At 35.9% G+C, this 14,949-nt stretch overlaps 1 protein-coding gene across 1 annotated transcript in view; it reads right to left on the bottom strand.

Moving 5' to 3' along the window:
* LOC145978853 (2-aminoethylphosphonate--pyruvate transaminase-like) overlaps positions 1–14,949 on the bottom strand; it is a 64,314-nt gene that overhangs the window by 35,554 nt on the left and 13,811 nt on the right. The window contains exons 4-6 of the mRNA XM_083111737.1: positions 9,658–9,795; positions 8,390–8,490; positions 5,502–5,618 (exon numbers count right to left, since the gene is read on the bottom strand). Of these exons, the coding sequence (XP_082967863.1) occupies positions 5,502–5,618; positions 8,390–8,490; positions 9,658–9,795 (356 nt within the window). The remainder of the gene's footprint in view (positions 1–5,501; positions 5,619–8,389; positions 8,491–9,657; positions 9,796–14,949) is intronic.

Genomic DNA, 14,949 nt, shown 5'->3' with positions numbered 1-14,949 from the left:
CTTGCATCCTTCCACATACCTTTTCGGCTGCCTCTACTAATTCCGTTTCTACTCCTTTCGGTTCATCTCTTTGCACTTTTGTTCACAATATTTCTTCTAAAAAAGTAGGGCAGGAAAATTATCCATAAAAATTACACCAAAATGGCACAATTTTTGCACTAAATTATAAGATATTTTATAAGATATATATCGACCGATGCCAATAGAGTACCGATCTGTCCCATCCCTAAAGCACATCCATTTTCTTCTTTCCTCCTTTACGACTGCTCTTGCCTCTCTTCTTTTCCATGTATCCTTTTCATGCATTTTGTGATTTAACTTTGAACCTTCCTTCATAATTCCAACCTAATAACTTCTCGGATATTTCAAGTTTTTATAACCTGATGACTAGGGCTTGGAAGTTGATTAAAAATCTTTTTTTTCTGAGCCTTCAGTAGTCAATTAGAACCAGAAAACATTGCTTTCATTTTGCATTTTCCAGCCTTTTTTGTCTGTCATTTTATAGTATTTTTTGTTGCATTTTTATAATTTTTTAGGTTTCCTTTTGCTTCTTCCCTGTTGTTTCATGAATTTTAAATGCATTTCCGAGCATTACATATATATTTAAATTTCCTAACAAGCATGCCATTATACAAAATATGAACAATGTGCAACACAATATTATTTTAAACTGAAATCTTTGGCATTCGATTAAATAATTAATTGTGGTCAATTTATTTTTCTTCCAACACACTTAAAATATAGATCCACCAAGCTTTGTGAAACCTTGGAAAAATATACTCCTGTCCCTGTAATAGAGTCCCGTAAAAATTTTAGTTATGATTTGTCTAACCAATGGAACCTAGTAGAATACATGTAGGAGAGTAAAAAAAACTTGGGTAGACATCACAATATTCTGGCCCGGGTGTTTTAGACGCCATTTTCCAAAATGGCCGACAGCGACAATATTTTGCTTTTATTTCCGCTCCTGAAACCCTTCAAGCCATAATTTTGGTGTCTAAATATATGTTTTGAAGGGTGAGGAATGGAATAAAATGGTCCCTGAAGTTGTCTGGTTGTTATTTATTTCAGAAAATCTGTTGTTTTTTTTTTGCATCTATAAAGGATAATATGAACAAAAACTGACTACAATTATTTGGAAAGTTACATTTACACAACATAAAAGATTTGAAATAAAATAAAGCACACTTCAAAAAAATTATATTCCAATAAAGCACACATGATAATTATGAAAACTCTGAACTTAAATGTTTTTTACAAATTATTGCAACAATCTGCATAATAATATTATAATTTCTTATTTTTCTCCTACACTATCTTTTACATTCTTCGCCGCATGGTAAATATTTCATACGGCATTTACATCTACTAGTAGCACATGATTTACAAGTACACTGTATTAGTAGCTCAGAAGGCATTTCATGAAGGCAGATATCAGGCTTTAGTACGCCATTTGCATCTTTTCACCATCCATAATTGGTTGGTTGCAGGGTTCCATCAGGAAAGTAGCTTCGTGAAAGTATTAAGCATTTCTGCAGAACAAAAAAAAAATCTTCTCAAATGTCCATTTCTTATTGAGAAAGATGAGGGTGGTAGCTCAGATATGTGCTTCTGTTTGTGTAATGAATAACGAAGCTCATCAAATGTCTTATACTTAGAGGATGGATGTTAAACTTGAACACGATATTCCTCTGCTTTATCAAGTGCTTCTTCAGACAGAGTATTTTCTTCTGCAAATCCAATAAGTAATGTTTCTGGTGATGCTTTCAGTGAAGATGGCTTTGTTCCTATCTTGCTTGTAACATCACTACCTGTAACGATGTGTGCCTTAATTAAAGTGCTGCAAAGCGTAGCTCCCAGTTTTCTCCCCAGCGTGTGTAGAGGCACATAACGCACTTTGTCACCCACTCCCACTTTAATGCACATTTCTTCCAATCTTTTCGTGAATAGTTCAAATAGATATCGAAGGACGAGAACAACTACATCAGTGTCATTAGATAATACTATGAGGTATGTTATGCCTGAATACAGCATGAAATAATTGGAGTATCATTCTGGAATCTGCTTCTTCTACAAAGGTCTGAAGGTCAGAAAGAGTTCGAAGTTCCTTCTTCATAACTATGAAGGCATCTCTGGTATCATTGTCTCCTGTGATGGTTCCACTTATCACTGTAGTGAAGTTAGTCATTTTTGCATGTTCAATAAAAGCGGTAGCAGCGGACAATTAAAGCAGCTGTTTGTTTTTACTTAAGACCAGAATCTGTCCATCTGTATAGGAATTAGTGTGTCCCATTCGATTGTCATCATTTCAATTGGATCAGCAGGTATCAGTCTTTCTCTTTCACCTTCGTTTAGTGACTGCTCGATGTAGCTGTCAAATACAAAATCCACTCTTTTAGTTCCGTGGTATTGAGTTGCATTAGTCCAGACTTTATCAAATATACTTTTAAAAGTTCCCATACACTTAGTTCCGAGTTGGCGAACTTGTGACATAAAATCAACTACGACAGCAGTATTCATGACTTCACGTTCTTGAAAACAGTAATCTGTTGGATCTAGTTTTCTCTCCAGTTCAGACAACACTAGATATTTTACAGGTTTGGTTGTGTAGCCATTATCATCTAATAACATATTAGTTGGCAGCAGATCATATTTCAAAATATCTTTCATTGTTTCTCCTCAGCTTTAGCTATGCGTATACTTCTATCAGCTGCAGCAATATTATTATTTTGGGAAGCAAGTGTTGTCTTCGATTTCGGAGCAGGCACTACTGATTCACCCATCATTGTTGGGAGTCTTACCTTCTTGATGACACCAGAAAGTTTTGTAGTTTTCTTAACGAAACGTTCACTTCTGAATAGTTCATAACTCTCTTCTCCATGCTCTCTCACTTTCATCAGGCTGATAGCATCCTCTCTAGGTACACATTGTTTACTGATAAAATTATGAAGTTGGGTCTGGCTGGATGTTTCATATGGATTGCCTCTACTGTTCATAAATTCAAATACTGCATTCACAAACATTAACATCTTGGAACTCAAGTTTCCTCATAATTCATGATGAAGAGTTACCTCACTGTAACTAGTATCATCAGCACCAAGTATTTCTCGGAAACAGTTGCTTATTCCTAGTACCTCGTGATATACCAACTCCCATTCGGTGACATACATTTGTTGCCTTGTTTGTCCAATTATTCCTTTAGAGCTCTTTCGATATCGTTGGATAGTTTGCTCCAATTTCATGACCGGTGACACTGCACTAAATGATCGATTGGTTTGCCTCACTACAAAATGGCCTGTTTGAAATTTCTGATACACTTCAGGATGCTGTTCCTCTAACCATCGCATTTTTTCCAGATACCATGATGTATTCCTTAAATAGTTAATACTGTCAAATTCACAGAATATAGGTTGAAGGTTCTGAATAGCTTGAAGGTGGCTATTCCAATCGCCATCTCTGTAATACGCTATGAGAAATTTCAACAAGTTTACAAGGTAAAGGAATGTATCCTAGTATCGGCACATTTCGAACTTAGTGGCACAATCATTTAAAAATTTCTGAAAGTCATTTATTCAAAACTGCTAAGGTTGCTAAAAGTTCATTAAACTCTGTTGGGCTTGTTTTCACATTCGTAGTTGAAATACTTATTTTCAATTTCTGGGCTTGTTGAATGGTAATAGCATCATATTTTTCTTTGGGGTTACATTTCCAAAATGCTGACCATTTCATCTTCAATGTAGCTTCTTCAAGAATCAGTAAACCCTTGAGCGATCTGACATAATGACTTCCATTCATTACTGATTCTGCAGTTTTAACACCAAACACTTTGCACTCAATAAGTGCATCCTTTGCACCACTGCCACACAGATATTTTCCAATAATCTGCCGGACGACCTTTGCGCAATGGAAGTTTCCGATCATTGGAATGATGTCAGGAAACTCAGAAGGGCTACTCATCATAATATCAGCAATGATATGGATACACCCTCATCTGAAAATACTGGTAAGGCTGATTGTTTTAACTGTGAGCAAACATTCTGCAAACTTTTCAATGATAAGAAAACTGTAGCATGTTCTGTAACTGGCCTGGGGATGAATGGAAGAAATCCCACATGCATGAGAGGTGGTGTACCTGTTGATACCAAAGCACGACATCCAGCCCATGTTGGAACAATTAGATCATCAGTTGTATCTTCAGGAATCCCATTCTTAATTAGTGATTGCAAATTCAGTTTCAGCATGTATCTTTTCAGTGCTCTCATTACAGAGCAGGCCTTCCTTAACTTTGAAACTTTCATGAAAACATGGTTTGCTGTCTGGTCTCTTGTAATGTAGCACCCTTTGACATGGTAATTCCTTTCGTATGTAGTGACTTCGTTGGATAAGATTACTCTGAGATATATTTGATTTGACTGGCAGTTTTGTTGGATCTGGACAAACAAATCTAAAGAAAAAAAAAAGAAAAAAAGATTTTCTGAAATAAATAACAATCAGACAACTTCAGGAACCACTTTATTCGATTCCTCACCCTTCAAAACATATATTTAGACACCAAAATTATGACTTTAAGGGTTTCAGGAGCGGAAATAAAAGCAAAATATTGTCGCTGTCGGCCATTTTGGAAAATGGCGTCAAACACCCGGGCCAGAATATGGTGATGTCTACCCAAGTTTTTCTGACTCTCCTACATGTATTCTACGAGCTTCCATTGGTTAGACAAATCATAACTAAAATTTTTACGGGACTCTATTACAGGGACTGGATTAATATGGGAACTACAGGTTTCGCCGTAACTTAGCCTAGCGACACTAGCGCCACAGTTTCCACGCCAGGGTTTCAAATATCTTGGGGTGGATCTATACTTTGGGTGAAGCCTGCTTTGAGATTTCCTTGCTGGCCACCATTACCACTTTAATCTGTGGTTTTAATGTAAAATTTGACAACATAAAAAAATGTATAATGTGATGCATGTGAAACACAACTGTATTTTTAGATGCTGCTCATAAGTGTATCTATCGTGTATACAGCCCAATGTGAAAGGAGGCGAGTGAGTGGTGTATTTTATGTAACCTTCAAGTACTTACGAACTTTGGCACTTAATTGCTTAACCCCCACCCCTTTAGTTCGGTTGTTTAAACCACCAAACAGGATTCTCTTGTAATTTATAAAAATCAAGCTTTCATTTTAAGAGAAAATTATTGTTAGGTCATTTTTTAAATTTTAAAGACATTTTTAAATCATTTTAAGGACATTCCATATGTTATTCTTTGAGATCTTTTAGATCATCAACTTCCAAGCCCTACTGATGACATGCATACATGTGTGCGTATGTGTGTATTCTAATGGCTTTTGCTATTTCTTATTCATATAAAAATGTGAGCACATGCTCACCATTGGAGGACGTTCTCAGTCTCTTTATTCAGATGAGATACAGCAAGTGCTCCAAAAAATTGTTATTTCTATGACTCAATGTCTCTTGAACCATTTTGAATGAAATTTACCTCAGACAGCTGAACAAACTGGTCTTCCGGGAACTCAACAACATCGGCATCAATGGCAGCTTTCTCGCATATTTTCTTCATTCTCTGTCCATAAGATCCATTGGAAAATATGATAATCTGAAAAATAGATATGCAACTGAAGAGTTTCAATGTAGCCATGATGCGTTATCATTCTAATCTCATGTAATTTGTGGCTAGATTTAACACATAGAGGAAGAGAAAGGCGAACAGATGAAATAGCTTGTCCAGGATTTGAACTCGGAACCATTGATTTCATGACATGCTGTTCTACCTGCTAGACCATGCAAGTCAGCTTGAAAAATATACAATCTAATTACAATAGACCCTAGAAAAATGTTCAACATAAAGAAAGCATTCCAAAATCTACCCATGCATCATATCGTGCTAAGTGTATGTTCCCATGTTTAGTTGCAGTAGTGCATCATTTTGAAATGTGCCTATTTTGCTTGAATGTAAGTCAGAATCAGTACCCCAATAGCTGTTATAAAGTTTCTAGCTCTATCTCTCCTCATTTAACACAAGCAACATAGAGACAATTGTCACTTTTTTATCAATCTTGATATGCGTTGACTAGGGTTGAGATGATACCCACCTTGAACAGTCAGTACCAGGGTTAATTTCACACATACTCACTGACACCGAGCTTTGAAAATTGTAACAATCAAAGCAGTTCACAGTGTTTATAAATTTTAATACACATGTTTTTTTCCATTGGACTATATCACGAGAGAATCACTTCATCACAAAATTCATTTCTCCCCTCAATGTTGTTGCTTGGTATTTTCCAGACCCCATGATTAGACAGTATCAGCTGGTGTCATTGATTAAATTCCAACCAATACTTTCCAATACTGATAGATTGGAATCAGTATTGGTTCAAACCTAGCGTTGACAGTTCAATAATTCAACTCATATAGTCTCACATCAAAAGTGCTATATAAAAAGACATTTTGGTTTTAAAATTGTGAATATAATTCTAAATTTGATTTAAAAACTGCACTTATTACACAAAATAAACTTACCCCTTCTAATAGCACATTTATGTAGTTACCAGAGTATTAAGTTTATTCCTGGGTAAAACGGTCCATTTTTGCTTCTCAAATATTTACAGCAGAATTAATCAATTTTCCGTGAATTGCATAACTCACAGCATACTTCAGAATTCAGAAAGTGTCACGTCGGTATATAAACAGTAAATTTCGTGTTTAAGAGTATATTTCGCATTTTGCAGTTCATTTCGCATCATTTCGTGACAAAACTGGCTAGAAAAATGCACCTCACACCTTTCAGAAACATGAAAAATGAACATTACAGCATGTTATTTCATATTTCGTGTTTTCGTAAAAAACAAAATGTGCATGCCTCTATTAATCAGTCATGAAAAATACTCACAAAGTTCTTGAATTGGCAAACGCCTTGACTATCTCATACTATATTACACACAAGTTTAAGATAGACACAGCTAGCAGAGTGTCTATATCTTGTGATTATGTCAAGTTAAATAATTATAATCTGGAGATTCTGAAGAGTGGCATCTCATGGCAGAAATGCGAAATAACTCAATAGTGAAAGAAGCTGGCCTGTAGCACATCATACACAGAAGGTATGAGCCAGAGAATGTTGAGGATGAATATATCGGTCCAACACACTGCACATAGCAAGTGGGCATGACGGATACATCCGTCATACCCACTTAAAAGGTTAAAAGCTGTCAATTGACAGCAGTTTGGTATCATGTTTTCTGTTATGTGCACATCCTAGTTAACGACATTCAGACAACGGAAACAACATATGTTTCTCAATTTTAAAATTTTGATATCCTGTATAAGGATATAAAATCAAGGTTGCTAAACACACAATAACAGTAAAGTAATGGACTTCCAATGACTATAAATGTATTTTTGCAATGTTCTGACACACACATGTCCCCTTTTATAGATATGTTTAGAATATAAATTTATAGGTCACCCACAGTACATTACTTTATTAACATTTATGCTAAATGTGGAGATGTAACCATGCTTGGTTTTTCAAGGGTTAAAAAAAAAGGGTGCATCTTAGCAACTATGGCATGCCACCTTCTGATGCTTACTGAAAGCTATACGACAGATGTAGTGTTGCCAACTCCATAGTTTCTCCAGAAAAAGAAAGACCAATTACAAGATCAAAGCGGAAGCTGTAGAAGAAAGGAAAGAATGTAGTCATAAGTATATCACTTTTCACAAATTTATAGTGCTTGACGGAAAAGATTGTATTCAACAAGAGATAAGAAAAAAGGAAAGACAATATTTTCATGTTATTGCCATAAAGTCAAAATTTATATTCTAGGTTGTCCTACAACAAGCTTCAGTCACTGTGGAATCTAGTTCATTCAGATTTTTACTTTTTGGCTATTTGCAACATTGAGAATGATCAGATGAAATTGATGAAAGAAGAATACTAATGACCAGGATGGGACTCTAACCCAGAACCTTGGGTGATGAAACTGGGAGTCAACCTTTCAAATAACTAGCTTTCAGGGAAAGTTAAATATGAGACACACAACTAGGGCTGAACAATATCACCTTGAATTAAACTCTTACAAATGCTTGTTGATACAGGTATCTGAAACTGTGGCAATTTAAAGTGGTTCGGATGAATAAAATAATCCTACTGTACCTGTATGATATTAATTAAACAAAAATTCCCTTCAAATATTCATGTATAATAAAATTTAAATAGTTGTATTTTAATCACAAGATTATTTTGTCACCTAATACAGTGAAATTAATGAGAATTGAACATTTTGCATAAATTCAAAGATAGTTTTGAGCCAGGGAAAGTATCAATCTGCATTTTTTTGTACCCTTCTGGCAACTTTGACTTACCTTTCCACCTTTTCTTGGAGTGACAGTTTGCAACACTGCTTCCACACAATATGTTCCACTTCCTTGTAAGAGAACTGATGCATAATCTATGGGTGAGACCCCTGGAAAAAATTGGTGTTTGTATCAGTTATCCTGATAAGTAAAAATGAAAATAAATGTCTAATGAAGGGAGCGTGTGTTCTCCTGAAACTACAGGAAAATAATTTACCACAAGTTTGCTTCAAAATATTCAGGATATTTAAATATTAACGAAATCAGAAAATACAGTTTTTCTACAACTTAAATGGAAACTTCAAATTTTACATAACTTTCATGATAACTACAATCTGCAGAAGTGTTGCATGGCTTTATTGCAGACCCGAGAAGAACCAAAATGTTGGAAAAGGATCAGCCAGCATTGGTAAATAAAATCCAACAGATACTTTCCGATACATTGGCATCAATGTCGGCTCATTCTTATACATATCTCAGATGATATGAGGGGATAGAGGTTTAACCCTAGCTTACCTGAGGGGGAGGGGGAGGGGGCTGTCAGGCCCACCACATCTATTGATTTTTTCAACTGTGAACATTTTTATAAACAATTGAAAATCAATTATTGCTCCCTAGAGTGTTTTCAATATTTCTGTATTACTTTTGTTCATAAAAATATAAATGTAATGCAAATAGGATTCAAAATGCAGTTGGTCGGTGCATTGGGTGCCATCTTTGAATATGTGTCATTCGAGACACTCGTGCCAGTGACAGTGTACATTGGTTGGAAATGATGGTAATTTTCGTAATTATTATAATTAATAAACAACCGCCCCTCCACAAACAAAAAAAAAACAATTAATAAAAACATATTCTGGTTTTTGTGAGTTTTAGCAAATGGTAAAATATGTGGGACACTCATGCAATAATTAGCTATTATTTTTTTTATTAATGATGGTATTTTTTGTAATTATTATAATTAATAAATAACTGCACATACATAATTAACAAAGAAAGCAGATTCAATAACAAAATCGTTTCTTGAATTTTAGTGACAAAAGCCCCTGAACTAAGTAAGTTTCTTGTACAGCACGGGTAAGCTAGGGTTAATGCTGTTCATGCTACATCATGGCAAAAGTTGACATGGATGCAAATCTAACAAGAATCTTTGATCAAGATTCATTTTTCTCTGTTTTGTATAGATACGAACATTTCTACGTTGTAACAATCCCATTTGTGACAGGAAGATCTTCGTTATGCATTCACCGTTTCACATGCAAACAATATGTTCGTACCTGCTATATCCAGCAGCTTGGTCCGTATCAACTTCACAATTGTAATGAACTCATTGTCTCTAGACCCAACATCCCTGAGCATTGCCTCCTTTACGGTGAACGAGCATGTCAATGGACCGGGAGTGAACAGCTTCTTATCTGGAAAAGCAAGTTTCATTGTTCATTTGCAGCGTGAGAATTGAGCACATTTAATTTATTGTGGGGTTATACTGCATTTACACACACACACAAAGGTCTGCAAGTATTTCTCTAAAGCTAACAATACAGAATAATTCAAAATGAATGGTACAAAAAGAAACCATACCTGTTACTTCTGTAATGATTTTAATTCACAATTATCGATGTAACATTATAAATACGGAGAAACTAGTACTCACTTATATTCGCGAAGGTGTTTTTTCTTTTTCGATTAATTTCAGTGGCCACTGCCACCATCCTCGTTGGAACTTGCTGTACTGTTGCTTGGCGTGCGTCTTTTGTTTGTAGTTCTCTGGCTGCCGCTAGGTGTGCTGTTGTTAACTGTGCATCTCGATCTGTGTCGTCTGCTATTTCCGGGCGATAACTGTTGTAGTAGGGGAACCCAAGTGTGGTGCGCTTGCCCACTATCGATGTTTAGCTCGTGCGGGAAGTGCATTATGGTGTGCATTTCCTTGATTTTGGTGTCTACGAGCATGTGGGCAGTGTGTTTGACTTGAACCTTTTGAATTTTATGGCTATTGTATTTGATATGTTTAGCAAGACCAGTAGTGGGTTGGGCTTCTTTCGCATCTGCGAGGTACTGTTGGATTCTTTCATTGACAGATCTGATGGACCTGCCGATGTAATGTGCCTTGTTTATAGTTTACCATTCCAGGTTTCATCTGGCAACACAAACAAAACAAGCTTGTCATCCAAAATGACGGGATCAGCGAAAGAAACTGCTTATTGTGGGCTAGAATACGCAAAAACCTCATTGGTAACCGTTGTTCAGGCATTTCCAGATAAAATTTAAAAAAGACGGACCTCACCACATCAGAAAGATGTTACAGCAGTGGATAGGTGACGTGATCGACTCAATTGATCAGGCTATGCTGGCACGGGTGTGGCAAGAACTGGAATATCGCCTAGACATCTGCCATATCACACGCAGCAGCATGGAACATCTGTGAATGTCCGTAAAAATGTGTAGTTTGTGTACTAAGTAACTTGATGAGTTGACCTTTCATGTTATATTGATAATTGTGAATTACATTCACTACGGCAATCACAGGTATGGTTTCTTCTTGTACCATTCATTTTGATATACCCTGTATTATTGGGCACTGCTGGATCAAATCTGTTCAGGTAATTAACACAAGACAATAAATGCAAGAAATTATTCTCATAAAACTGAAAATCTAAAAAGGAATTATGTAAATCTGCCAGGTAAATTCTAAATTGCAGCCAAGAAATTTTTAACAAGATAGAAAACTGTATACAAAAACAATAATATCTGGTCCTGTGTCCAACAAAAACTGTTGTGTCAGGTTTCACGTAAATAGGGTGCTGGTGCTTCCAATTAAGCAACTAATCTATTTTTCCTGACTTCATGGATTGTAATAATAATAATAATAATAATAATAATTTATTTCCGTAAACCTGCAATACATAAGTGTGGAAAACGTCAAGGAGGATTACATGTGTATTATTGAGAGTTTTTCTACAGGTAGTTTAAGATACATGATTGTTAAGAATATGATATATCCTTAAAAAGATATTACTGAACAGAATTTCATACATGAGGGCATATACAGAGGTTGTTCCGCCTACGTTTGGCCAATTTCGTTCCTCCCACCCTGCACTCAGAATGAACTCACCCAACCTTGGTCAGGCATGTTTGTCAGTGTAGTGTGTGAGCTGTAAAAGTGTGGTTGTGTTTTCTCACTGGGCCAAAAATCCCGCCAAAACTGAGCCGCTTTTTGGGAGGAGTGCGTTGTATAACTTTCCAAGTGTTTGCATTTTCTCGCTTGGCCGAAAATGCTGCCAAAACAGTTGCTTTTGGGAAGGTTTTGTTGTAGCCTTTTATGACGCAAAGTTCAGTGTGTCAATGATCAGGAAGTAGTGTAAGAGCAAGAATTGTGACGTTAGTTTGACTTTATTCAAGAATGTGATCGGCAAGTATAAGGATTGCATGGCCCCAGCGTTCGGTTCTCCAACAAAGGGGACGAGAACACGGCCGTGCACACAAGCAAACCACCAGTATGCAGGCGAAACTTCGCAGAATGGGCATGCAAGAGAATCCACCGACCCAAAGACAGATGGAAAATCATCTAAATATGTCTTTGGAAACTGTTAACAGCACCTTGCACTTGCATACTGGTGGTGGCTTGTGTGCACGGCCGTGTTCTCGTCCCCTTTGTTGGAGAACCGAACGCTGGGGCCATGCAATCCTTATACTTGCCGATCACATTCTTGAATAAAGTCAAACTAACGTCACAATTCTTGCTCTTACACTACTTCCTGATCATTGACACACTGAACTTTGCGTCATAAAAGGCTACAACATAATCTTCCCAAAAGCAACTGTTTTGGCAACATTTTCGGCCAAGCGAGAAAATGCAAACACTTGGAAAGTTATACAACGCACTCCTCCCAAAAAGCGGCTCAGTTTTGGCGGGATTTTTGGCCCAGTGAGAAAACACAACCACTCTTTTACAGCCCACACACTACACTGACAAACATGCCTGACCAAGGTTGGGTGAGTTCATTCTGAGTGCAGGGGGGGAGGAACGAAATTGGCCAAACGTAGACGGAACAACCTCTGTATGTTACAACTAGTACAAAATAAAGTATATATAATATATAAAATGAGTAAATATGGTGTAATTACATATGATAAAATTAGAGGTATCGTTAATAAATTTCTAGACCTGGATTTTCTAAAAATTCAGTTAGACTATATAGTGCTTTGTTTAGCAAATAGTCTTTTATAGCTTTTGTCCGTTTAATTTGGGGTGTGAGTATTTTAATATTGTTTGGGAGATTATTATAGTACCATATTCCAGAATTCAGTGGTGTGTTTTTTGATAACTGCAGTCTGTTTTGTTTTAGATGGTAGTCAATTTTGCTTCTAGTGTTATGGTCATGTATTTGGTAATTGTTTTTGACATGCTTCAAAATATCCAAAATTACTGAAATCATGTTCTAAACAAAGAACTATATAAAAATTGTGTTCAACCATTTCAATCAAAAATAGTTAATATGAACTGTTTGTTTAAAGAGCTAAACCCATCTCCAGACAGGCAGTGAAAATAAAAATGGGGAAATCGTCATCTCTGATTTTCCTGAAATTTTAATATCTGAAACTGTGACAGAATCTGAGAAATACCTATCTTTTATCTTTTTTAAATTTTCACTCAAGATATAGCTGATGAAAGTTGACCATGCGGTAGCCATTGTGCATGTCAATTTTTTAAAATAGCAATATCTTTTCAACTAATAGAGATAAATGGATGAATCTTTTTTTGTTTTGAAGTATTTGTGCTTCTACATATTATAAACAAAAAATTTCTCCAAAACAACATTGGAACAGCAAATAAAAAAATAAGCATTTTTTTAAAAAAATCGTTTATCTCAAAAATTTTAAAAATATTACAGTTGTATATCTAAGGGTACTACATATCCTGAAAAGGAGAGCATGCCAATTTGCTTCTCGAATTTTTAATGAATTTGGAACCATGGAAATGTTCTGGAACAATCTGGAACCTTCCAGAATGTAACAGAACCTTCTAGAGCTGTCTGGAAACTTCCAGAATGCAACAGAACCTTCTAAACTGTCTGGAAATTTCAAGAAACCATGTATTTTCGTAATCATGTTTGGCCTAGCATATATAACAGGGAAGGGACATGGAAAAACCTGCTGCAAGAAAATTATTGTTCGGACAGCCTTGTGAGTAAGGTGTTATCATTAGTTGTGTCCTATGGAGAGAGAATCATGCTTATTACAAGAATGTCACAAATGTCCAGGTCAGGGTGGAGTAACTTTCAGGAAAATCAGAGACTGTGATTCCTACCCCTCTGCCTGTCTGGAGATGGATTCGGCCAAAGAATGAAATTATGAAGTGAAAATATTATTTTACATGAAACAATGTAATTTCAGTACAGCATCAAAATACAATGAAAAGTAAGAGAATTATGATAGAGAATGCACTTAAAATAGCAATTTTGATAGGTATAATAATATTTTCATATTGAACACAGCCATTTTTGTTATTAAATATAATGGACATCATGCAAATGACACATCATAAATGAAAAAATAAACCACAGGAAAAAAAAATAATAGTTTAGAAACATTTAGCCAGAGGTCTGGAAAAAAATCAGATTCTTGTTCCTTAATCTGAAACACAGATGTCCTATTATTCCCAATATAAAGATTATTACAATTAATTTACAAACTTCTTTCAAGCAGTTACCTAAGAGAAACATGTTGAAGGTTAAAACCAAGAATTACATGGGGCTAATAAAAGTTTCTAAACTATTGTCTAGGGCCAGTCCTGTCCGTAAATTACAGATTCAACAAAGATTGAATTGATGGTGTATTATTAAATTTTAATTGAGTTATTTTTTCTCGAAATATAAAGTCCCAATAAAATTAAATTGTAAGGTAAAAGTGTCATATTTCTCTGTTGGTAACACAGACACCTTGTAATTAAGGGATCCCATGTTTGATCACTGTACAGTGATACAGATTCCACATTAAACTGCATTTGGTACATCCTGTCACAGTTCCCATGCTTGCCGATCGTTGGCATTTCTAGCAGAAACCACACGGCGTTGCCACTGTACACAGAGTGAACCCTGCATTGGAGGAAGACGAGGACAGGTTGCACGCAAGATATGCGGGTATGCACAAATTCAACACCACACTAATCAGCACCAAGCTTATAAAACAAGCTTCTTCAACAAGACAATCAAAACGTGTGGGAGTTAGACCACAATGTGGCAACAGCGGTTACGTGAGCACCTCTCTACTGGCTTCCATTTGCTCCTCGCTACCTAGCAGATTACTTTTTTCTAGTTTCTCACTGGCACCAAAAATGTTGAGTGATCACTAGTGTGGGAAACATGATAGGTTGAAACAAACACCTGTCTCATCAAAGCATTATTTATTGTGTGTTCATGTATGGTCATGGCAATCTCTCTTTCAATACTGAAATCACACTGACAAGGGATAAATGAGAATGAAAAACAATGAAGCAATAGTAATAAAATTAACTCTCTTTTTTCTTTAGTTTTGCTGTACTGTAACAAAGGAATCTGCAATTGCAGATA

The sequence above is a fragment of the Lepisma saccharinum genome, chromosome 25 (genome assembly GCF_977018435.1).
Source record: "Lepisma saccharinum chromosome 25, izLepSacc3.1, whole genome shotgun sequence".
Lineage (NCBI taxonomy): Eukaryota > Metazoa > Arthropoda > Insecta > Zygentoma > Lepismatidae > Lepisma > Lepisma saccharinum.
The sequence above is the reverse complement of the archived record's forward strand: the minus strand, read 5'-3'. Positions and strand labels throughout refer to the sequence as shown.